Source organism: Plectropomus leopardus, chromosome 1 (genome assembly GCF_026936395.1).
Source record: "Plectropomus leopardus strain MGB_pleo_1.0 chromosome 1, ASM2693639v1, whole genome shotgun sequence".
NCBI lineage: Eukaryota > Metazoa > Chordata > Actinopteri > Perciformes > Serranidae > Plectropomus > Plectropomus leopardus.
In genome coordinates, this window is record NC_142176.1 from 1,920,568 (window position 1) to 1,944,204 (window position 23,637).

The window sequence follows — 23,637 nt, forward strand, 5'->3', positions numbered from 1 at the left end:
ACATGTATGGTGCTGCTTTGGGCCCTGGCCTCCTGTGGTTTTGCAGAAGTGGCCCCAAAGCAAAGCCAGATGAGCGTCCCTGTGAGACTGAGTCAGCAGGACAAAGCGAAAATGATGCTAAATGTCGTAATGGTGATAAAAAAACACTGGGAGTCGGACTCTGGTGACGCAGACGATATCCGGAAAAGCGATTTGCAGGATGTGGAAGTTTCAAACCTGCACTGATGCAGACGGTCAGAGGCCACCGAGATATAACGAATACGCAGGTTTTTCATGTTCGTGTAACTGTCTTGTCTTATATGTTAAACCGGGATAATAAGATTAAAAGTCTCCGTCTGTGAGCTCGGTGCCTCGTGCTGTTTGGGGGTTTTGAAGTCGTGCAGATTTTTATAAATTTGATCAAATTCAGCTCCTGCTTCAGTATTTTTTTTCAACCTGACTCTCACACCTCGCTCTTATTGTCCCCCCCCCCGCTGCTCGCGTCTCTGTAACCGGAGAAAGTCTATTTCATCACCGTATGAGATCATCTGCTGCGAGGAAACTTTTCCCTTTCATGCTTCTCTTTGTGCTTCTGGTTTTATTTAGTTTGATAACGATAATGCTGCAGCATTCGATGATTGGTCCAAAGTCTTAAAATCTGATACCGACACACTCTGGGCAAACTTTGAAACACGCACCAATCAGCCCAAACGTTCGCACCACCGGCAGCTGACGTGACAAAGATCATTTTGTTACAGTGTTCAGCTTTGGGAAATTTGGGTCCCTGCATTCATCACCCGCCCAAACACCACCGCAGACTTCAGCAACGGCAGGACAGTCAACCATGCCGCACCGTAAAAACGGATCCACGATGACGAGAGGCAAAACAGCTGCAGAGACAAAACAACCGCAAAGAGACACAACAGAAGAGCCGAAAAGAGATGCAAAACTACAACAGCAAGGTGCAAAACAACTACAGAGATGTAAAAGGAACTTAAAGGCACACAAAGATGCAAACAACCGTAAAGAGACACAAAACTGTGAAGAGACGCACATCAACCATAAAAGACACAAAAGAGCTACAGAGAGATGGAAAACAGTCAGAAAGAACCAAAACGACTTAAAGAGATGCAAAATGATGGCAGCAAGATGCAAAACTACTACAATCAGATGGAAAAGGAACATAAAGGCACACAAAACAGCTGCAAGGAGATGCAAAATGAGCTGAAAAGAGATGAAGACTGATAAAAGTGAGACGCAAAACAACTACAAAGAGATGGAGAAGAAACTTGAAGGCACACAAAACAACTAGGAAGAGACACAAAACGACAACAAAGAGATGCAAAACAACTGAAAGGAGACACAAAACGACTTTAAAGGGATACAAAACGTCCGTATAGAAATACAAAACCACTTTAAAAAGATGCAAAATGACCACAGAGAGATGTAAACCGACCATAAAGACACGAAAGAGACACAAAACGGCTCGACGGAGACACCAAATGACAAAGTGACCTTGTTGTTTTTTAGCGTTCGGGTGTTTTGGCGCAGGTGCAGTTGTGTTTGGGGGGACGTTGACATGCGTGTGCTCAGGGGGACGATTGTCTCACGATCCTTCCACACATTATTGGAAAAAACGGGCATCAAACTTCTGCTCAGTCATCGTCTCTGATGAAGGGCGTGTTCGCCCGACACGAGTCGTTCCCGCCGCAGTTACCGCCCATTAAAAGACGAGACGCTTCGACCACATCGACCTCCAACCGAGCTGATTAGATCACAGCCGACTGCAGCGTTTACAAAGATGACACTCTTTATTAGAAAGTTTCCACATAAAACGTGGATATGGCGTACAGTAGGCACAGTAACCACACACACACACACACACTCGCACGCGCGCACACACACACACACACACACACGCTGTGGTGACAGGCAGTCCAGGCTTAAAGGGCTATTCCCCTCAAATTTAAGCCGTCCTGCAGTCAAGAATACTTTCAGTTTCAGAACATAGAAGCAACTTTGATGTGATAATGACTCTAACGTGCGACGTTTTAAAGACACAATCTGGAAATTCTTCACTTCAGTTTTTCTATAACAGCAACTTTAAAGTTTCAGTCAACATACAGAGATTTAAGAAAACATCACTCACTTACAAAATAAAAGACTTCCTCTACGCTGTGAGATAAGACTCACTCTGATATTAGTGATCAGTCCGAGTATCCGAGTATCAAATTGGTATTTCGTGTAGCAGAAACAATACTTTTGTAATAAAATTAGATAATTAAAAGCTGGACATTAGTGTCAGTATACAGCTGTGTATTGCTGCCACCATGACAAAAAATGTTTAATCACATTCTCATTATAGCAAGTTAAATTCTCATTTAATCCAGATGTTTTTCATGTTTTTCGTGTTACATATAAGGACATGTATTTCTGTAGTTTATGTGAAAAAAAAAGTGTGGAATAACTAAGTATGTATGGGCCAATGACGTGACGTGCAATTTTGATTTTCAAAGCCCTTTATAAAGTAAAAATAAGGAAAATGTTTATTAAAAACTAATTTATTGAAACTATCAATCCCTGTTTAATGATTGATATGAAAATATTTTGAGAGGTTCCCGTGGATCCTGAAAAAGTCTTAAAGGCATTGAATTAATGAAACTAAAAATAAGCTCCTAATTGGTAATAAAATGTCTTAAATACACTTTTTATAAGTCTTAAAAAAATGCTCAGACATGGAGAATGGGATTTTAACTTTTTTTTCTTTGACATTAAATTGTAAAATTAAAAAATAACTAGAAGCATATTTTATTTTATTTTATTATTCTTGTAAATACATAAAATCAGAAAATCTTCTTGCATAAACGCCAACAAATATTTATAATTATTAGAAACATCTGAAATCATGATGCAGAATTATTATTTTAAGTGTTTTTTTCAAGTAATTTAATTGTTCTTGTTTTTCTATTTTTGGCATTGTCATTTATTTATTAATTTTTAATTTTGTCAGTTTCAGTCCTCCATACATGACAGAATACATGCACTTTTGACATATTTAAATTTGAAGTTAGCTTGAAAACCTAATTTGTCACGGGGCCATACATCATATTTGCACATATGCTTTAACATGAAAACCATTTTGTTAAACGATTAAATTATAATTTAAAAATGTATATAATTCATCATGGAGACAGCAAATAAACTGCAGAAGTAAAATAATCAGTGGGAAGATTAACTCTGTAGTTGCCAGTGTCAGAGGAGATTTAAAGTGTCAGCTGAAAGCCGTTCACCGTCTCCTCCATTATGTTATTTATTATTTTATATCTGTTGTAACTTTCACGCGTCATCCTCTCAGCACGAGGATGAATCCTATTAAACAGAGCGGAGACTCGTCTGCCTCGCTGTCGGAGGTGTTGATGAGTGTTCGCTCAGCACTTTGACATTATGTGTGAATTAAACTGAGAGAGGTTTTAAATTTAAACAGGGAAGGAAATATATTCCGGACAACTTAAAAATGACTTCTCAGGGATCTCATAACCGAGTGCTAAAACTTCTATCAAGTACATCCTGTGACTTTTAAGGCATATTGCTACTTAATATTGTATGAATGTTTGCATGAGGACACATTAAACGGCCATGATGAGCGGGTTCCAGCTGTTCTGCTTCATAAACCGTTTTTACTGATTCAACACGCAGAGGGAGTCGTTGATCCGTGACGAGGACTCGGTGAGTCAGTGGACCGGATGGAGCTGATCCTCCCACTTCTGCTCCTCTGAGGTGAAAACTCCACTTTCATCCTCTCAGACGCTCCAGACTCCTGCAGCCTGCGCTCACAGAAATACGTGAAACTGCATCTTACGTTGGCAAGTCGTACATTCAAATGACGCGCTGTCACCACAAGGCAGGTTTCCATTAACCTTTAAATTGTGCAAATTGAAATTGGGAATATAAAATAGAAACATGTCAGTTTCAAAAAAAGTATTTCAAAAAAGTTTTTACGCTAGCATGAGGTGATATTTCAAGTAATCTGAAAAAGCCGCATTTTGCAAAACTTGCCATGGAAACACTTTTTTTTAGCTTTTATATGTGACATGATGTTATGGCTATTAGGGGTTTAAATCACTGGTTACATCACGATTTGATAATATATCGATACTTTGGCCGATACGATATTTGCCGATGTCACAAAGTCTGCCGCGATAACATTTCGACTCGATCGGACTTAAAGGCCGGTGATTGAGAAAATATTATCTGCACATTTAACACAGTCGGTTATATAAGACGCTGTCTCCCCCATTTTTGCCACAACATTTACATAATTGGGAATAATGAAAACGTGGTTCATTCTATTTGAAAAAATGTTTTCGTTTTAACTTAATCCAGGACCTTTTCCCTAAAACTTCAGGGTTGTCTGACTCAAAGACAAACTTCTCCCAACATACTCAAAATGTGGATTAACAACAAGATCTTTTAACAAAAGCATGAAACTAATAATAATTGTCACACAAAAAACAATGGCCTTTTGTAAGTCACATTTCCCCCACATATACAACATGCTAACGTTGTTAGCATAAGCCTATGGCATTTTACATTGTATAATTAGCTTTGCGGCTACCACTCATAACCAGCTTACATTTATGTTTGCTTTCTCTGACTCATTGCTGGTTTTAGTCACTGCATCTCCCGACAGAACCGCAGAATGAATTTCAGTCTGCACGCACGTTTTAGTCGTCATTGTTGAAACTGAGCAGCTTTTGAAACGTTGGCAAGAAGTTAGCAGAGTGAGATGCCCGGCGTGTACGGCTTTTGTTTACCTATGGCATGTGCTCTTTCTGTTGACGCCGAGTTTCTCTGAAAACCAACAGTAATTTATTCTGAGTCAATAACGTTCACCTCTTCGTCTTTTTCTCGGCTGCTCGCCATCGTCTGCCTGATGCTGTGTGACGGTGACACCGGATTTAAAAATAAAGACGCTCCTGAAAGAGGATGATATGGATTAATATTTACACTTTGCATCGATGTTACGTAATCGTTGCTCATTTAATTGATATATCAATGCATTTTGATAGATCGTTACACCCCTAATGTCTATGTGCTTGTCAGTAGGAACTGACTCCCTCATGATGCAGCAGGAACTACAGGAGCTGTTATTGCATCACATAACTCTGAGAGAGTTTTTAACCCACAATTCCTCTGTGAAATCGTGGACGCTCCCACGTATAAGGGGCTCGCCTTTCCATCATGGCTCCATAACACGCCTACGTGGCCTTGGATTGGAAATAATGACGGCTAGTTTGGTGGCTGCAATAGAAATAAAGCTGCTGATGTTTTGAACATCCATCGCCATGGTTACTGGGATGTTATCACCGGAGCTTCTCTTCCTGCATTTTTGATTTCCAAAATATCGCGTACGTTTTACGCAACTCTGCAATGGAAACCCGCCTTGTATTTGCAGCGTACAGACTTGATGGTGGTGTCGATGTTTTCATCTGAATCTCAACAAGGAAGCGATCAGGAGACGATAAGAGATTAGAGATCAGCTGCTGATTTTAGTGGGTATTTTTCGTCGTGAAGCTGTCTTTCTGCATCCTGGTGGACATTTTCACCCTGAGTTGATCCTTTCAGGCCGATCAGGCTCCGTGCAAATCCCACGATGTTCACCATTAAAAACCGAGGCTGATGCACAGTAAAGAAAACTGAAACTCTCAGACTGAAGAGACATCATTGACTTTCAGAGTAATCCTGGAGGATGAAGAAAGTTTATCACCAATAAAACAGAAATGTGACGTTTATCACCAGCGAAAGTGTTTCAGCGTATTTTTCCAGTCGGTCAGATACCATCAACCGTCCACATCCAGCCGGCGGCTCAGAGATGATCAGACTGGGTAAACTGGAGGCCTCGGACGTCCCAGCGGCGCCTCGCGACCTCCCAGTTCCTTCGGAGGGAAACTTATCGTCAGCAGCAGCTGCGGAAACACTTCTTGAAGAACTTCTTGAACTCGGTGTTGAAGATGGTGTAGATGATGGGGTTGAGGGCGCTGTTGACGTAGCCGAGCCAGGTGACGGTGCTCATCAGCCCGGGAGGGATGTTACACGTCAGACAGACGGCGCGCGTCGTGTGCACCACGAAGAACGGCGTCCAGCAGAACAGGAAGCAGCCTGCATGGAGACGTGAAGATCAGTCATCAGGTTAAATAATAACTTCAGAGAAAGACGTTTTTTAACTCTTTCCAGCCAGGAGCCACATCACTTTCCCTGTGCTGCTTTTAACAAGTATTTCAACCTTTAAACTCCGAGAAAATTCGTGCAGTTTCTTTCACAAACATGCAAATAAAAAAGGGAATTAAATAAAATAAATTTAGAAAGTTATGTTTCAAAAAGCTAGAAAAAAATGTCTAGGGAAAAAAGTGAAGGAAAAATATATTTATAAACATCATAGATACATATTTAAAATTATGTTACATAATTACCCCCCCCCCCCAATCTTGTCTGCCTTTTTTTGTACTTTATTTTGTTTTACTTGTTTACTTTTTACAAATTTATTGCTATTTTTTGGGTCATTTCTTAAAGGTGGTCATTTCCTTTTTTTTTTTTTTTTTTTTGACTTTTTCAGGTGTTTTTTTTGTCATTTTGTTTTGTTTTACTTGTTTAATTTTTAATTTAATTCTTTTTTTTTTTTTTTACAGTTTTCTAGCTGGTTTTTGGGTTATTTTTTTGTAATTTGCTCAGTGCCTTTTTTTTTGGGTGTTTTGTTTTCTTGTTTCCTTTAAAAAATTTCTTACAAATTTTTGGGTAATTTTTTCTTGCTCATTGACTTTTTTACATTTTCATGTTTGTTTTTTTTTTGTTTTGTTTGACTTGTTTACTTTATACAGATGCATTGCAAAGTTTTGGGTCATTTCTTCCTAAATTGCTCATTGCCTTCATCCCATTTTTTTTTTTAACGTTTTTTTTTAAGAAATTAAGCGAATTTGCTCAGGTTTCAAAGGGTTAAACCAAAGCGACAGATTGATGAAGCTTCTTGTCTCGAGCTTTCGTTCGTGTCGGGACGGGAAAAAAAATACAGTGACACAATCTTTCACAAAATGTCTGAAAAATGTGACAATATGCATCAGGGTTTGTTTTATTCTCTCACCAATTACTTCGTCCTTCGGTACCAATCATTCTTGTTTCAGCTGCCAGGCGTCGTAAAATTAAATCAGTCAGCGATGTGAGCTGTCAGAGGGCTCAAAGCAATTAAAATGTTGGCTCGGTGATTTTCCCGTCAAACACAGAAAAATCTCGTCTTTTAAATCAGCTTCTGAGGCCAAACGAGGTGTTTGTGAAGGTGTGTGTTTCTCCAGCTGAGTTCACACACGCTGATTATTTATTTACTCAGGATTTATTTGAGTTACATGAAAATTAAGAATAAGTTATTGATCGCCTTAAAAAAGAACAAACTATATTTTTCTCAATATATTTGATTAATTATTCATTCATTTTTAATTTATGCACTATTTAATCTCCACCTACAAGTGTAAAATTTTCACAGTGTTTTGTTAGAAGATTATGTGCGTTTTGAACTAAAGGTCGAGAGATTATTGGTCTGTCCGATTATCGGGGTCGATATTTGACTTTTTGTAGATTATCTGTATCAGTGTTTTATTTTAATGATCATGGATGAAATTAATTAAAAAGGGCAAACAAAGTGTCCGCAGGAGGAACTTTTACTTTGTAAAACCTCAGGAGCTTCTTTTTTTATCTAAATTTGTGGGAACTTGCTGTATATGATGATTCAGTTTGGATCAAACGTTTGCTTAAAGACATTTAAACAGTTTTGTGTTGGAGTTCGGTCCAAATTCTAAATATTGAAAGATTTTTATTGGAAATGCACATCTGTTACACTGATACAGATAATCTGCAAAATGCCAAATATCGATCCCAAAAATCCAGGCCGATAATCTGTCGACCCCTAATTTAATGTAGAAATCAGTAGAAGAAAAGATGAGATGAACTGAAGGTGAAAGCTCACAAACATGAAACTGCACTTTGTTCATTGTTACGCACCGAATCACGGGGACTCATTTCTTACATGTGCAAACCTAATTTTGGAAAATCTAAATGTGCGAACTTGAACAGTGAAGCCTGCAGCCTTAAACTTAAATATGCTTCACTGCAGAGTCTGCAGACACAAACCAAAAACTAATATTTCAGGTACAAAACTCTTTTTTCTCAAACACATCTTTTTTAAAATGATGTAAAATATGATATTATGAGTGCTGAAGGTGAGAATAAAACTTTAATGGACGACGTCATGCTGTAACTGCAGGCAGAGCAGTAAAACTCTGATTTTTAACGACCCCATCCCTCCACCTGTCTCATCTCACAAAGTAGTCCCTCTCTCCTCCTCGTCGATCTCTCATTATTTTGCACTTTTTCCATGTTTTGTCCCGCCTGAAGATTTCGGCTTCAACAGGAAGACGACGCGTTTCATTGTGACCTGACAGCGCGACTCTAAAAGATTCACGAGCAGACGGAGTTCATTAGAGACGAGGAGAAATGTAACGACCTCGCCGCCTCATCATTTTAACTCCAGACATGCTGCTCCGGGCTCTTCGCTGAATGATCTCTTGATTTTTTTTTTTCTCTTTCCTCACAAAAAAGTGACGTCAGAGAGGATAAAGACAGAAAACTTAAATACATTATCTGACCACATGACGGACTCTGGAAGGTAATTTTGCTCTGTGTGTCTGATTCAGACGCCTGAGTGTGAAAACATGATTTATATGTCGTCGTCGAGCTAAAAGCCGCAGCTCCGTCCCCGTCTGAACAAACATGGCGCTCTCTGTGTGAAATCACACCTTTAATAAGCTCAGTTTCCTGGATGAGCGTCGACTGTGAGTAACCGCGTCGCTGAATCAAACGGAGGCCATTCGTCTCAGGTGTCGTCTCAGGTGTCGTCTCAGGTGTCGTCTCGTGTCGGCGATAAAAACTGATTTACTGGCTTTGTGCTGGGAGGTTGATGGATGAGATTTATGTCTCTCTCTGCAGGAGATTGGAGGACTTTGCATAATAAAGCAGAGCTGTTCTGTCAGCGCCACATCAGGCTCACTGCTGAGTCACGAGGTGCATTCAGGACACCTGATGGAGCTACACGTGCCAACAGGTGTCGGTTTTGTTGTTGTGTATTTTGGAGGATTTAGGTGCAAAAACATGACAGAAACTCTAATTAACCGCAGAAGAGATTTTTACCTGAGACTCTAATATATAGTTGTTATGTCTAGATATGAATGATATTAACCCTTTAGTGACTGTTTGGTGCATTTTACACACTTTTCATCCTTCCTGTTGTGATAACTGTGTGTGTGTTGATGCATGTGTCCTAAATGTAGTCCAGATTGTGTATTTGAGTGTAATCAGTGAATTTGCAGCTCAGCTCCTACAATAAGTCTAAAATACACTGTGGAAACTAAATAGTTACATTCAGACTGTTCAGGTCCAAAAATGCTCCATTGAAACCCATTCAAACTGACATTTTTGATCCCACAGCCATCAGAGCAGAAAAACAGGACTTGTATTATTTCTGGGTGTCATTCTGGGCTTTTGACTCTGAATTTGTCATTTTGACTATTTTCCACCTGATGAGGTCATTTTGACCATATTTGGCATATGGAGGAAATACATGCTATTTCCACTAGGTGACCTGTCACAGTCAATGTAGCTGCTGATCACTGACATATCCCAGACTGTCAGCAGCTACACTCACACACTGACATATCCCAGACTGTCAGCAGCTACACTCACACACTGACATATCCCAGACTGTCAGCAGCTACACTCACACACTGACATATCCCAGACTGTCAGCAGCTACACATCTACTTTTCCTGCAGTGTATGAAAATAATTCATTTTTTTGTGGCATAGTGACATCATGTCAAAAACCTGGCACTTAAAGAGTTAAAATTCTAAAAACAATTAATAAATATTTGATAATTATGATAAGGACTGATGTTGGTTATAAAGTTAACTCAAACAAAGCAGAAAATGATATTAATGTATAATATTTTATGTTGCTATTGAAACTCATCGTGCCTCCTAATAATGAAAAATAGGCTACTAAATATGTTGCAGATTCAGAATTTATAGTTAACAATTGAAGCATGATGTAGGCTATAATTATTGATTTAAATATTCAGCATTAAATAAAAATCGAACTTTACTTAGAGGTAAACAACAGGAATAATTACTGATATAAATTATTAGTACTTAATGAGACCATTAACTGATATGCATTTACAATAACAAAGAAAATATTTCTGTTGAAATCAAAATTTGGAATATAACAGACTCCTTTGTTTAACTGCCTTCAGCAAATGTTGAATCAAAACTAAAACTTTCAACATCATATACAGCAAAATTTCTGCAACTTTTAAAAAATAAAATTCTGTGAAAATTTAAAGAAAAAGTAAAAAGCTCTCTAAGGGTTTTCAAAGTAAAAGTTTCCTCTCATGTTGACACTTTCTTTGCACTTTTTCATTAATTATTTTCATTAGCGATCATTTAAATAAAACGCAGATACAGATAATCAGCAAAATGCCAAATATCGGCTCCGATAATCAGCCTGACCGATGATCTGTCAAACCCAATAATTACATGATGGAAATATTCGGTCTGCGTTGACTTCTGTTGCGAGGCAGAACGCTTTTCCACAAACATTCCTCTGATAACACTCACTGATTTTTGGCTCATGCACAAAATATTTTGTTTGTATGCCGTCTTTAGTGTTTCAGGGCATAATGTAACTAGCTGCGTGTTGAGCGTAAACGGGTCCGTGCACGCTTGCAGCTGCACCACAGTGTCTGCGTGAGTACACACGAAACTTCAGCGTCTCTCAGGTCATACGGTTCTACGTGCTGCCATATGTCTCCAAACTAACGCTGACTGCAGATCAGCTGAGCAGATTACAGAGTGAAACGGAGTTATCTGGCGAGTCATTGATCCAAACAGTGAGCAGATCTCTGCCCGTCGCCGTGGCAACGTAACAGCGTGTGTTGCATAATAATTGGATTGAGGGCTTTAAGCTATAACGGCGCTGCTTGTTGAGAGACGGCGAGTCAGAGGTCAAGATTTTATCCCGACACTCAGAGTGAACCTGCAGGAACGTCTGCACACCTGAGCTGCAACACACACACACACACACACACACACTGATTCAACTGTAAACACAAAGTGCAACAGATTATTAACTCTAAGTGACTGTTGGATGCATTTTATACACTTTTTTTGATAACTGTGTGTGTGTTGATGCATGTGTCCTAAATGTAGTCCAGATTGTGTATTTGAGTGTAATCAGTGAATTTGCAGCTCAGCTCCTACAATAAGTCTAAAATACACTGTGGAAACTAAATAGTTACATTCAGACTGTTCAGGTCCAAAAATGCTCCATTGAAACCCATTCAAACTGACATTTTTGATCCCACAGCCATCAGAGCAGAAAAACAGGACTTGTATTATTTCTGGGTGTCATTCTGGGCTTTTGACTCTGAATTTGTCATTTTGACTATTTTCCACCTGATGAGGTCATTTTGACCATATTTGGCATATGGAGGAAATACATGCTATTTCCACTAGGTGACCTGTCACAGTCAATGTAGCTGCTGATCACTGACATATCCCAGACTGTCAGCAGCTACACTCACACACTGACATATCCCAGACTGTCAGCAGCTACACTCACACACTGACATATCCCAGACTGTCAGCAGCTAAAAATCTACTTTGCATGTAGGATATTGAAAATAATTTATTTTTTTGTGGGGGTTTTTCATCTAAAAACATAGTGGCATCATAACAGAAACCTGGCATTTGAAGGGTTAAAATTTATGAATATTTGACATTTCTGATTAGGACTGATGTTGGTTAAAAAAATAAACTTAATGAAAGTAGAAAAAATATTAATGGATAATATATTTAAAGCCTTTGTGTGCAGAGCGGTGTGAGTGTGAGTATTTGACACTGCACAAAAAATAATAATGAATAAAACACGCGATGGGAGTGTGTAATATTAAAGCGGGCTCTAAAGGGTTAACTGTTTGATGACCTCCAGAGTCCACAGATAATTTCATATGTACGAACGTGCAGCAGATAAACATTTCTGAGATAAACGTGAGAGAAAATTAAGTTTCAAAGAGCAGAGAGTGAGACTGAAAATGTGTTGAATTCGTTTAGAAATCATCCTGTTTTTGGTGAATTGACGCCACACGCGGCCGGGTAATAATTACCATATTGAACCGTTCGGCACTAAAACAGCTCACCTTCTGTCACAAAGAGCAATTTTACTTTCATTTCCTGCTTCAGTGAGTAAACAGATAACTGAAATACACAAGTGGACATAATGAGAGGCACGATGGTCGTCTGCAGGAAACATTTTCACCTCAAAAACGATCAGAACGTCAACAAAAAGACTGTCCTCCAGAGAGTCGTCCTCCTCTGAACGGTCAAACTGTCTTACAATTACTGAGGAGAAAACGGCGGAATAATCACTTTTAAAAGTGTATGTGCTGTGTTGTGTTGTGTTGTGCTGTGTTGTGTTGTGTTGTGTTGTGTTGTGTTGTGTTGTGTTGTGTTGTGTTGTGTTGTGTTGTGTTGTGTTGTGTTGTGCTGTGCTGTGCTGTGTTGTGTTGCAGGTAGGAGTGTGTCTGTGCAGGAGGACGGGGACGTGGGTGGACGGGGACGTGGGAGGACGGGGACGTGGGAGGACGGGAGGATTGTTAGGAGCTTTTAAGGTGATGAGGAGAATTCTGAACTGGATTTTGTGCTGAATGAGGAGCCGGTTGATGTTTTGAAGGACTCGGCCGATAAGCTCCTCATCCGAGCCTGAGCCTCCGTCATCGACTCAACACACACAACACGACCACTGCATTAGAGACCCTGTATCTCTGACTTCATATACTATCAATTCTTTATTGATATTTTAACTTTAACTTTAATTTTTTGTGTGTTTTTTATTAATCATTTGTGTAATGTTTTGTGACGTCGCGTTGTTCTTCTGGGCGTTCGGGCCACATCAGAGCCATGACCGGTTCACGCCGAAGTCTGATATCGGACACATCTTGAACAATAATGTGAACAGCTTCATTTATAAAATAGGATCTAAAAAAAAATGTGAACTGAGCTCTAAAGATGGCAATGTGAACGTAGTGTAAGAACCTTTTTCCCTTTTGGCTCTGCTTGTTTTGGTTTTACCTGGTTTTACCTGGTTTGGTTTGGTTTGGTTTGTTTTGGTTTTACCTGGTTTTACCTGGTTTTACCTGGTTTGGTTTGGCTTGACTTGGTTTGGTTTGGTTTGGTTTGATTTGGTTTTACCTGGTTTTTACCTGGTTTGGTTTGGTTTGGTTTGGTTTAGCTTGACTTGGTTTGGTTTGGTTTGGTTTGGTTTTACCTGGTTTTACCTGGTTTGGTTTGGTTTGGTTTGGTTTGGCTTGACTTGGTTTGGTTTGGTTTGGTTTGGTTTGGTTTTACCTGGTTTTACCTGGTTTGGTTTGGCTTGACTTGGTTTGGTTTGGTCTGCCGTACATTTTGTAATTTTTTTCCCATCTTCCCGAGATGACGGCTCCTCATGAGTTCACGTGAGTGTTTGTGCCTAATTTGAAGGAAGTTCCTAAGGTGTTTTTGAGATATAACGGACGGACAACCCAGAAACACGATGCCTCCGGCCTCGTCTATCGACAGCGCAGAGGCATAAAAACACTGTTGTGGCTCTTTAACCGTATGAGTCTGATGAGCTGAGGAGAACGTGAACACTCACCTACGACGACGGGAAGCACCTTCATGGCCTTCCTCTCGCGGCTGTTGATCTTGGCTCTCTTCTTGCGGTGCAGCTGCTGGCTGAACGTCACCGTGGGCACCGAGTTCTCTCTGTACTGCCGAGGATACGGGATCTCCTGCTGGATGTAGTCGTCTGTATCGTCCAGCCGAGACTGGGCCAGGTCCCTCTCGATGATCCTGGGCAGAGGCATGGGCAGCGGTCCGGGGATGGTGCCCGTCAGCGGGGGCAGGGCGGTGGCGACGGCGGCGTGCTGGAGCTTCCTGCAGGCCTCGATGCTACTGCGCAGTTTGAGCTTCCGAGTCTCCTCCCAGTGCCGCAGGCCGCGGAAAACCCCGACGTAGAGCAGCACCATGATGGGGCAGGGGATGAAGAAGGAGCAGACGGAGGAGTAAACCACGTAGTTGTTGTCCTCCAGTTTGCACTCGCTGGGGTCGCGGTCGGGCACGTTGTTGATGCCGAAGATGACGGGCGAGGCCACGGCGAGGGCCAGCAACCAGGTGGCCGACAGCAGGACGAGCTGGCGGTAGTCCACGTGCTTACGGTTGTAGTTCAGGGGGATGGACACGGCAATAAACCTGCAGAACAAAACACAAAGGGTTAAAACTCTAAAGATGTTGAATAGACTAAACCAGCGTCTTCAACATTTTTCAGGCCAAGCAGCCCTCAGATGATGAGACGGAGCGTACATTTATTGTAACGGAAATTCAGCAGTTAAAATGGATTAAAAATGAATCGTTTGGCAGCCCTTTCGACTCAACTTTTGGCACCACGAGACAAATAAATTAATATTATTTTTACCCACTAAATACATTCTGCTGCTTTAAAACTGAAGCGTGATGTTCGGACTAAAACATTTTTTTGACATATTTTGCAGTTGAAAAAGGTAATAAATAACAATATCTGTCATCACAAAAGTCAACATATCGCAAAATGTGAAAAATTGCACCGAATAAATCTGCTGCTTATTCTTTGAATTACAACAAAGGAAGACCTTAACTCTGCAAAAATCTTGACCCGCGTGTTTTATCGTGGCTGAGGAAAACTGTCCAACTTGTCCTCGTTTGTTCTTCAGGCCTCACTCTGGTTTCAGCTCTGTGACGGTTTGTTTCAGTACTTCAGGTGCAAATATCCAAGTGCAAAAGAAAAAAGTGAAATATCACCTCCATCATCTCACCTCTCGCACATTTTGGTGAATTTTAATCTCAGCTAAGTGAGAGCTCACACCTTCATCGAAGCTGAAGTCAGAGCGGGAGGATCGCGCCTGAGTGCTGAGAACGTTTCTCAAAACAACATTTCTCTGCTTTTTCTCAACATTTTAGAGTCTACAGAAGAAAATTTAAACGTCTGATTCACTCATGGATCAAATTCAAGTCTTGTTTTTATGCTTCCAGACAAATATGAATCCTCTGCTGCAGGGAGACTCAACAGGCTCTGCTGAGGGGCCACCAGGGGCCAGTCGCAGCAACTCCAGGCAGGTTTCTAGGATTTTAGGACATTTCAAGGAATTTAGATTGTTTTTAAAATGTTAGGACATTTCTAGGATTTTTAGACGTTTCTAGAATTTCAGGACATTTCAAGGATTTGTGGACATTTCTAGGATTTTAGGATGTTTCTAGGATTTTAGGATGTTGCTGGGATTTTTGGAATTTTCTAAAATATTAGGACATTTCTAGGATTTGGGATTTTTGGATGTTTCCAAAATTTTTGGAGATTTCTAGGATTTTAGGACATGAGGGTCTTATCTAGGACTCTGTCAGGGGTGTGAGGGATCCTCCTCTGGCTCTTTTTTTGATCAACAAGCTCTATTTTCATGTTTTTTTATGCTCTCTGACACCTTATAGAGACTAAAAGTACAAAAACAATTCACAGTGTGAATCATTTTATTTGTATTGTGAATTAGAAAATGTTTGGGGGGGCACCTGGCACCGTACTGGGGACCAGATTTTGTAAATTGAGTGTCACGGCTCTACTGGCTCAAGCAGTAAAAACCAATCAGACACTCCCCTCGTGTAACAGCAGAGGGGTGACCGATGTCCTCATCTAAACCTTCAACAACACACACACACACACACACACACACACATACATACCTGTCCACGCTGATGGCACACAGGTTGAATATGGATGCGGTGCACAGCATCACATCCATGGTCATCAGGCCGTCACACATCAGCACGTTCAAGGACCAAACTCCACCCTGAAACTACACACACACACACACACACACACACACACACACACAGAGAGAAAGAAACACACAAACACAAACTGATTAGCTGCCCCAAATCTGAGAGTAAATATGTTTAATCCTGTTGCACCACCGCAGCTCAGCGTTGAGGCAAACATTCCTCCGCTGAACGCTCTCTTCAGGTGAACACGGGGAGGTTTTAACTTTCAGACTGACTCCTCTAATCCAGCGAGCGCGCGTGGACGGGCCGCCGGCGTGACACTCGCTAGATTAGCTGGCTGCAGCCGCTGGCACAGGTAACAAGATCACAAACGCAGCTAATTAAAGAGGACTTAGGGGGCGGGGGCGTCAGCGGGGCATCGCTGAGCCACACAGATATTCACACAGACAGACAGACAGACAGACAGACTTTAACCCTCGCCGTGTCTGCAGGTGCTCGCTGCCGCACCGACTACTGTCAGGGACGGATTAGAAAACAATGGGCCCCCGGGCACAGACATGTCAAAGGCCCCCAGCCCTCTTACATTCGAGCAAAACACTGACACATGAAGTGGCTGCAGCCGTGGTGGTTACAGTCTTTTTTCTGTGTCCTGTGTCCTGTGTGTGTGTGTGTGTGTGTGTGTGTGTGTGTGTGTGTCTGTCTGTGTGTGTGTGTGGTTAGTTGTTTTACACACGTTTGTGGTTGTTTCAGGGCTTTTGTAGCTGGTTTGCATGTATTTGTAGTCGTGTTTTCTGATTTTTCAAACATTGATGTGCTTTTAAACCATTTTGCGTGTTTTTGCAGTTGTTGTGTAGTTGTGTAGTTGTGTAGTAGTGGTCTTTTAGGTCATTTTACACATCTTTATAGTCATTGAACACACCTTACAGGTTATTTTGCACATTTTTGTAGTCATTTTCTGTGTCTCTTTGGTCATTTTGCAGAACTTTGTAGCCATGGAGCACTTGTCTGATGTTTTTCATGTTTTTGTAGTTCTGTATATTTGTAGTCATTTTAGGCATCAGCTATAGTCACTTTGCATGTTTCTGTAGTCATTTTGCACAACTTTAGGCTCGTTTATAGCTGTTTTGTATGTTGGGGTGGTGATTTGGGATGTTTTAATAGTCATGTCTGCTTTTTAAAATTAGATTGTGTGCTTTCAAATAATGTTGCACATCTGTGTGGTTGTTTTGCAGGTTTTCTTAGCCGGACTGCAGTGGTGTTATGCATGTTTGTAGTAATTTTGCATGTCTTTGTAGGTTTTTATATGTTTTAGTAGTCATGTTATCTGCTTTTTCTGTCCTTTTTATGTGCTTTAAAATCATTTTGCATGTCTTTGTGGTCGTTTTGCAGGTTTTTGTAGACATTATGTGTCTCTTGTTGCCATTTCTACGTCTTTACAGTTGTTTCATGCAACTTTTTCTGTGTCTCTAAGGTCATTTTGTGTGGCTTTTTATCGTCATGGAGCACACCTTCTAAGTAATTTTGTTGGTCTTTGTGATCATTTTGCATGTTTTCATAGTCAATTTGTGCAACTTTGTAGTCGCTGAGCACACTTAGAAATCATTTTATGTATCGATGGTCATTTTGTGCATCTTTGCAGTCAATTTACATGTTTTTGTGGTTGTTTTGCTCAACTTTGTAGCAATGGAGCACACCTTAGAGGTCATTTTGGGTTTCTGCAGTTATTTATTGCACATGTTTTGTAATCATTTTGTGTCTTTCTAGCCGTTGAGCACAAGTTAGAGGTAATTTTACATTTCTTTGTAGTTTTTTTTGCATATCTGTGGAGTCACTTCCTATTTTTTGTAGTCCTTTGGCACAACTTAAGTCACTGAGCTTTCTTTAGAGGCCATTTTGGACATCTTTGTGCATTTTGTGTGTGTTTGTCATTGTTTTGCATTCAGTATTGTCATTATGTTTGCTTTCTGAGTCTTTGAGGGCGTTTTGGCAGGTTTTGTATTTGTTGCTAACACCTGAGAGAAAGTTTTGTGTCTTTGTAGTTGTTTTGCGTGGCTTTGTGGTTTTGCCTCTTTCAGGTTCTGCTCTGTTCGACAAACTGCAGCTGAACTTTAGTATTTTGTTCCCACTGAAAGTGAAGAAAGACTTTCTGTCACCACAGATCCACACTGACGCTCACTGCACAGATATTAAAAACTACAGCCCACCCCCACGTGACCCCCCGTGACCCCCTGTGCCCGGTCGATACCCAGCAGCTCGGTTAAGTAATCCACCTGGGCTCGTGCGGGTCGGTGCTTACCTCTGCGTAAACGAACAGCGGCAGAACGAGCACCGCCAGCAGCAGGTCTGCAAACGCCAAACTGACGATGAAGTAGTTTGTGGTGGTTTTTAAAGCTTTCTCCAGATACACGCTGAGACACACCAGCACGTTCCCGCCGGTGATGATCACGATCAGTAAAATCCCGAATATGAGCGCGGGGAGGTTGTAGTCGGTGACGGCGGCCGCCGGCAGCGTGTCGTTGTTAAAATCAGTGGAGATGTCCGACATGGTCGCCGGTGATCCGCCGCGCGCCGCAGACTGACGGGCTCCTTGTCCGACAGAGAAACACTGTCTCCGGGTTAGTTTTCATCTATGAGCCGTGTCCAGCAGCCCAGCAGACACACAGGAGCGTTAGAGGTGAGGTCTGTCCCGAGAGGACACCTGCAGACTCCGCGCTGAGCCCGCGGTGCGCTCCGCTCTCCAGACGCACAGCCAGGCAGCGCGCAGGGACCAGATCCTGCGTAAAAACCCGCTTTATCCGGTCCCTCCTTTGACTTCTGTGTCACATTTACCGGACTGACACCTCCAGGCTCCTGCAGCGCGATGTGGATCAGTTTCCTGCTGTTTTCTCAGCCCGCTGCTGAAGGAACGAGTCCACAGAGTGAACGAATCAGAAAGCAACAGCTTAAATCCATCCGCGCAAATCTGCTTACCGGAGCTGCTGCTGGCTGCGTGAGCAGTCACAGAGGAGAGTCAATCAGCTGTTTGACCACAACAAACCAGTTCACAGGAGGCTCTGCACATAAACAGGGCCGGGAACGAGACTGGGTCTAGACACGGGGGCCCCCAAATGCTCCACCTGCCCCACCAATGCGAAGCAGGCATCTTTAGACCCGAAAACTTCTCACTTTGAGAGGTTATTGTCATTAACGCAGGGACACTCAGCCTGCTGACACATGTGTCTACAGGATTCTCGGTTTTTAGGACATTTCTATGATTTTGTGACATGAGGGTCTTAGCTAGGACCTCTGTCAGGGGTGAGGGGGATCCTCCGTTGGCTCTTTTACTGATCAAAAGCTCTATTTTGATGCTGTTTTATGCTCTCTGACACCTTATGGAGACTAAAAGTACAAAAACAGTTCACAGAGTCAATCACTTTATTTTTTTTATTGTGAATATTGTGCCTCCCCCTACACACACACACACACACACACACACACACACAGACAGCTTTAACCCCTTTAGATGCCCTGTCTAGTCAGTGCACATAATTTATGTATGAAGTCTAAATCTATGATTAGTGTCATCTGACTCCACCCAAATACTGAAAAACTTGTATTATGGGATGTCTGTAAGCCAATCACAGTCCTCCATGTCATCCAAAGAGGACTGCAGTAGAGTCACGCCCCTTTTTTTTAGCAAGCATCGTCGACCATGAAGAAAAGCCAACAGGCTCTCATCCCGACTCTTCACATGGTCCAGAAAATTATATATCATAAATTTATAAATATTATGTAGAATTATACATTATAATTTTAAAGTAGTTTTAAGCATTTTTATGTTGTTTTTTTAAGCAGGTTTTTTTTTTTCTAATTTTCTTGTACCTTTTAATAATTTCTAATTTAATAATTTCTAATTTGCGGGCCATTTCTTCCTAAACTGCTCTTTTCCTTCTCTGTGTGTGAAATCAAGCCCATTTGAGCAGATTTCAAAGGGTTAATACATGTAATAATTTCGTTTCCTCGGCCGAAGCTGCATCTCGCTCTGCGACGTCTCATATTTATAAACTGTTTATAAACCACACGTGGAGGCGACGGTGCCGATGAATAATTTCGGGCGAAAACTCTTTGTGTTTGTTTATTCCTTCAGAGCCAAAACGTCAGGGAGCAAATGTTTTTACACTTCGTATAAACTAATCTTAGCTCTCGAATTTGCTATCAACAGACGGCAGGGAGGTTTTTTTTAAATTCCAGGTCGAGTTTTCACCTCGCCGCGTTATAATCAGACATCACATGCTGCAAACGATGACAAGTTTTCCCGCTTCTGATCTCGGTGTGAAGGTGTTTGTGCCTCGGCGGCTCCCGTGACACGAATATCTTTAGAATAAAGTCAGCAGCAATTAGTGTTTTTCACACGTCATCACAAAGCCCCGAGAGGAAAAAGGAGAAAAGCACACATGCTTGAAAAAAACAACGCAGGTGTTTAACCCTTTGTGCTTTAGAGCAGAAAATACATGAAGAGAAAACCATCAAAAGAGGAGCCACGTGGGCTCATCTTCTGTTTCCACACCTTTCATGAACTGTTTGGATGAGCAGAATGACCTCTGACCTTCGATAAATTACACCGACACTGAGCTTCAAACTCAGTTAACCCTTTAGGGCCCGCTTTCATATTACACACACTCATGCTGCTCCGTCCACAAAATGCACTTCTTTTTTTTACAAACAGAGACATGGCCCCAAAATGAGCAAGAAATAAGTAAAAAGAATAATATGATAATACCTGAATATGAGCAACAACACAAAAAGTTTGATCAGATCAGAGGTGCCTATGGTGAATATTTGGGGCAGAAATTGGGAATATTCATGTTTAAAACAATTTTTTTATTGAACAAACATGAAATACTTATGTTTTGTTTGTTTTTTTTTGCTTGTTTTTACTGAATAGTTCGATTTTTCTTTTTCTCCCTGAAACATAATTTTAAATAGATAATTAAATTAATTATGAATATAGTTTTCTTGGCATTTTTTTTGCTAATTTGTTTTTGGATTACCCCCCTTTTTATTTATTTTTTGTTGCAATTTCTGAGATGTTTCTTGCCAAGTTGCTGACTGTTTTTCCCCTATTTTTCTGAAAAAAAGTAAAAAATAAAACATCAATTTGCACAGGTTTTAAAGGGTTAAACAGCTTGTAAAAGGCACTTGAACGCGGCACAAGAAAACCGATGTCGATCCAGTTTTCAAAGGGTTTCACGGGTAAAAACACAGCAGTTTCACATTAACCCTTTGAAACCTGTGCAAATTGATTTGATGTCTTGCAAAAGCAAGAGGAGAAGACAATGAGCAACAATATATGACCCAAATATAGCAAAAAATAAGTAAAAAGTTACAAGAAAATTATAAAAAGTATAAACAAACAAGAAAATGACCTTCCAAAATTGAATATATATATATATATATATATATACTTTTTTGGTAACATAATTAAAAAATATATAAAAATATATAATAATAACATAATAATAATATATATTTTTAATTTTCAGATCTTGTCACCGCTTTCTAATTTATTGCCATTTGTGGGATATTTCTTGTCAACTTTCTCACTGCCTCTTTCCTCGTGTTTTTTGAATGAAATAAAAGCAAATTGAACAAAAGATTAAAACCACTAAAAAAAAGCAGCCACTAAATACTGCAGTTTTCTGTTAAATACCCAGTTTTTCTTCGTTCTTGGCTACTTGATCTCACCGACAGAAATCTAATAGAGAATAAATTACCAAAACTCAATGATCGTTAGTATAATAACAGTTATAATTATAGTTTAATTTTGCGTTTTTAATTAGTGTTTAATAGAGACAGATCCAAATTCAGCAGTGTAGTTTTCTGCGTGCACAGTGAGTGACACACGGCGGTCAGACTGAATAAATGAGATTTAAAACGCTGCGACCCCCCGCTGAGCAGCTGCTGTCACCTGCAGCTCCTCTGGACCCTCTGCAGTGTGTTTCTGACCCTAAACCACAGTTTACAGGTCAGTCTGCTCCGTACACACACACACACACACACACACACACACACACACACACACACACACACAGTTTAACAAAGGCAGGAGCTCCTTGTTTAATTTGGGAACGAGACTTTTTTGAGTTTGGTGTGAAAAATTCATAAGACCGTCGGAGCGCAATGAGACGGAGCTGATTGATGTGAAAAGGCTAATTAGTGACGCATGTGCGCGTGTGTGCGTGTTTATGTGCGCGTGTGTATGTGTGCGTGTGTATGTGTGCGTGTGTGCGTGCGTGTGTGTGTGTGTGTGTGTGTGTGTGTGTGTTAGAAATGACATTGGTGTGCCCCCCTCCCCTGTGGCAGCTCAGGAGGTAGAGTGGATTGTCCACTAATCAGATGATTGGCGGTTTGATCCCCAGCTCCTCCAATCTGCATAATAATAATAAATCAGAATACATTTTATTTATTGGTACCTTTCAGGACACCAAAGGTCACCTGTCAGATACAATCATAATAAAAGTATAAAAAAGTAGAAGCAGCAGTCAGTAGCTCCTCAAATCCTTGCTACTACTTTTTTGCTTTTTTTCTATTTTTTGACTCCATGGCCTCGTCTGCTGAAGACTTTTCAACAATGGAGAAGCACTTATCAACATCGGGAAAAGTTGTGTGAAGTTTGGACTGAATGCAGCAGACTGTTAGAGGATCCTCACCAACGGCATACGCCGAGTGTCCAGTCAGACCAGAGGGGAGAAACGAAACCTAAAGACAAAGAGAGGGAGGCGAGCCGGCATCAGGGCGAGGCGGACCTGACTCGGACCTGACACTCAAGCTGTTGCACCGGATGGGCGGACCTTGTTCAGAGCTGACAGGACACAAGACTCTGATGCAAATTTAAAAAGGGGAGAAGGACAATGTTATAATTGATGCGATGTTCGACAGGGAGTCAGTAGGCGAGTTTCCTCCACTGATTTGTGCAAAACTTAAGCGATATTTTCCAAATGTCGATAAAACACAATTGCGAGATGACTACGTTTCCATCAAGTTCTTCGACTTCTCCTCCGGTGATAACGTCCCAGTAACCATGACGATGGATGTTCAAAACATCAGCAGCTTTATTTCTATTGCAGCCACCACACTAGCCGTCATTATTTCCAATCTGAGGCCACGTAGGCGTGTTATGGAGCCATGACGGAAAGGCGAGCCCCTTATAGGTGGGAGCGGCCACGTATGAGGGATTTCTGGGAGATGTAGTCCACGATTTCACAGAGGAGTTGTGGATTCAAAACTTCCGGATGATCTGCTCACCTTTCTCAGAGTTATGTGATGCAATAACAGCTCCTGTAGCTCCTGCTGCATCATGAGGGAGCCAGTTCCTGCTGACGAGCACACAGACACAGCATCACGTGACCTAGAAAAGACTAAAAAGTGTTTCCACTGCAGTTTTGTGAAATACGACTTTTTCGAATCGCCTGAAATACCACCTCCTGTGAGCATAAAAATATTGTGGGTTTTTTGTTGTTTAATGAGTTTCCATTAGGCGTATTTTATATTTGCAGTTTCAATTTGAGGTTTAACGGAGACCCGACTGGTTTGACCGCAGTTCACGAGCATTGACATGATCGACAGCTGCGTGAGAGACTCCTCTGCTCTGATTGGTTGGTTTTGTTTGATTATGGATTATTCTAGAAACTGTCATTAGCTGCACTTTGAAGGAAGGACAGAGGAACCTTTTTTTCCATCT

The 23,637-nt window shown here is 41.0% G+C and overlaps 1 protein-coding gene across 1 annotated transcript; it reads right to left on the minus strand.

The window, feature by feature from the left end:
- Positions 1-519: 519 nt before the first annotated feature.
- On the minus strand, positions 520-18,998 carry drd4b (dopamine receptor D4b). The gene is made up of 4 exons (XM_088078660.1): positions 18,214-18,998; positions 15,879-15,991; positions 13,768-14,363; positions 520-6,138 (listed from the first exon to the last, which is right to left on the minus strand). Exons 1-4 carry the CDS (start codon positions 18,460-18,462, stop codon positions 5,936-5,938), a joined length of 1,161 nt encoding a protein of 386 aa, XP_087934786.1. The 5' UTR covers positions 18,463-18,998; the 3' UTR covers positions 520-5,935.
- Between the last annotated feature and the right edge of the window lie 4,639 nt (positions 18,999-23,637).

What these genes read in the sequence shown, in the direction of transcription:
- drd4b (XM_088078660.1), bottom strand. Translation starts at nt 18,462, where the DNA reads ATGTCGGACATCTCCACTGATTTTAACAACGACACGCTGCCGGCGGCC. An exon ending in TGTGCCATCAGCGTGGACAG is followed by an intron (nt 14,364 to 15,878) that starts GTATGTATGTGT and finishes TTTGTTCTGCAG; the next exon opens with GTTTATTGCCGTGTCCATCC. An exon ending in GGTGCTTCCCGTCGTCGTAG is followed by an intron (nt 6,139 to 13,767) that starts GTGAGTGTTCAC and finishes GTCTCCATGCAG; the next exon opens with GCTGCTTCCTGTTCTGCTGG.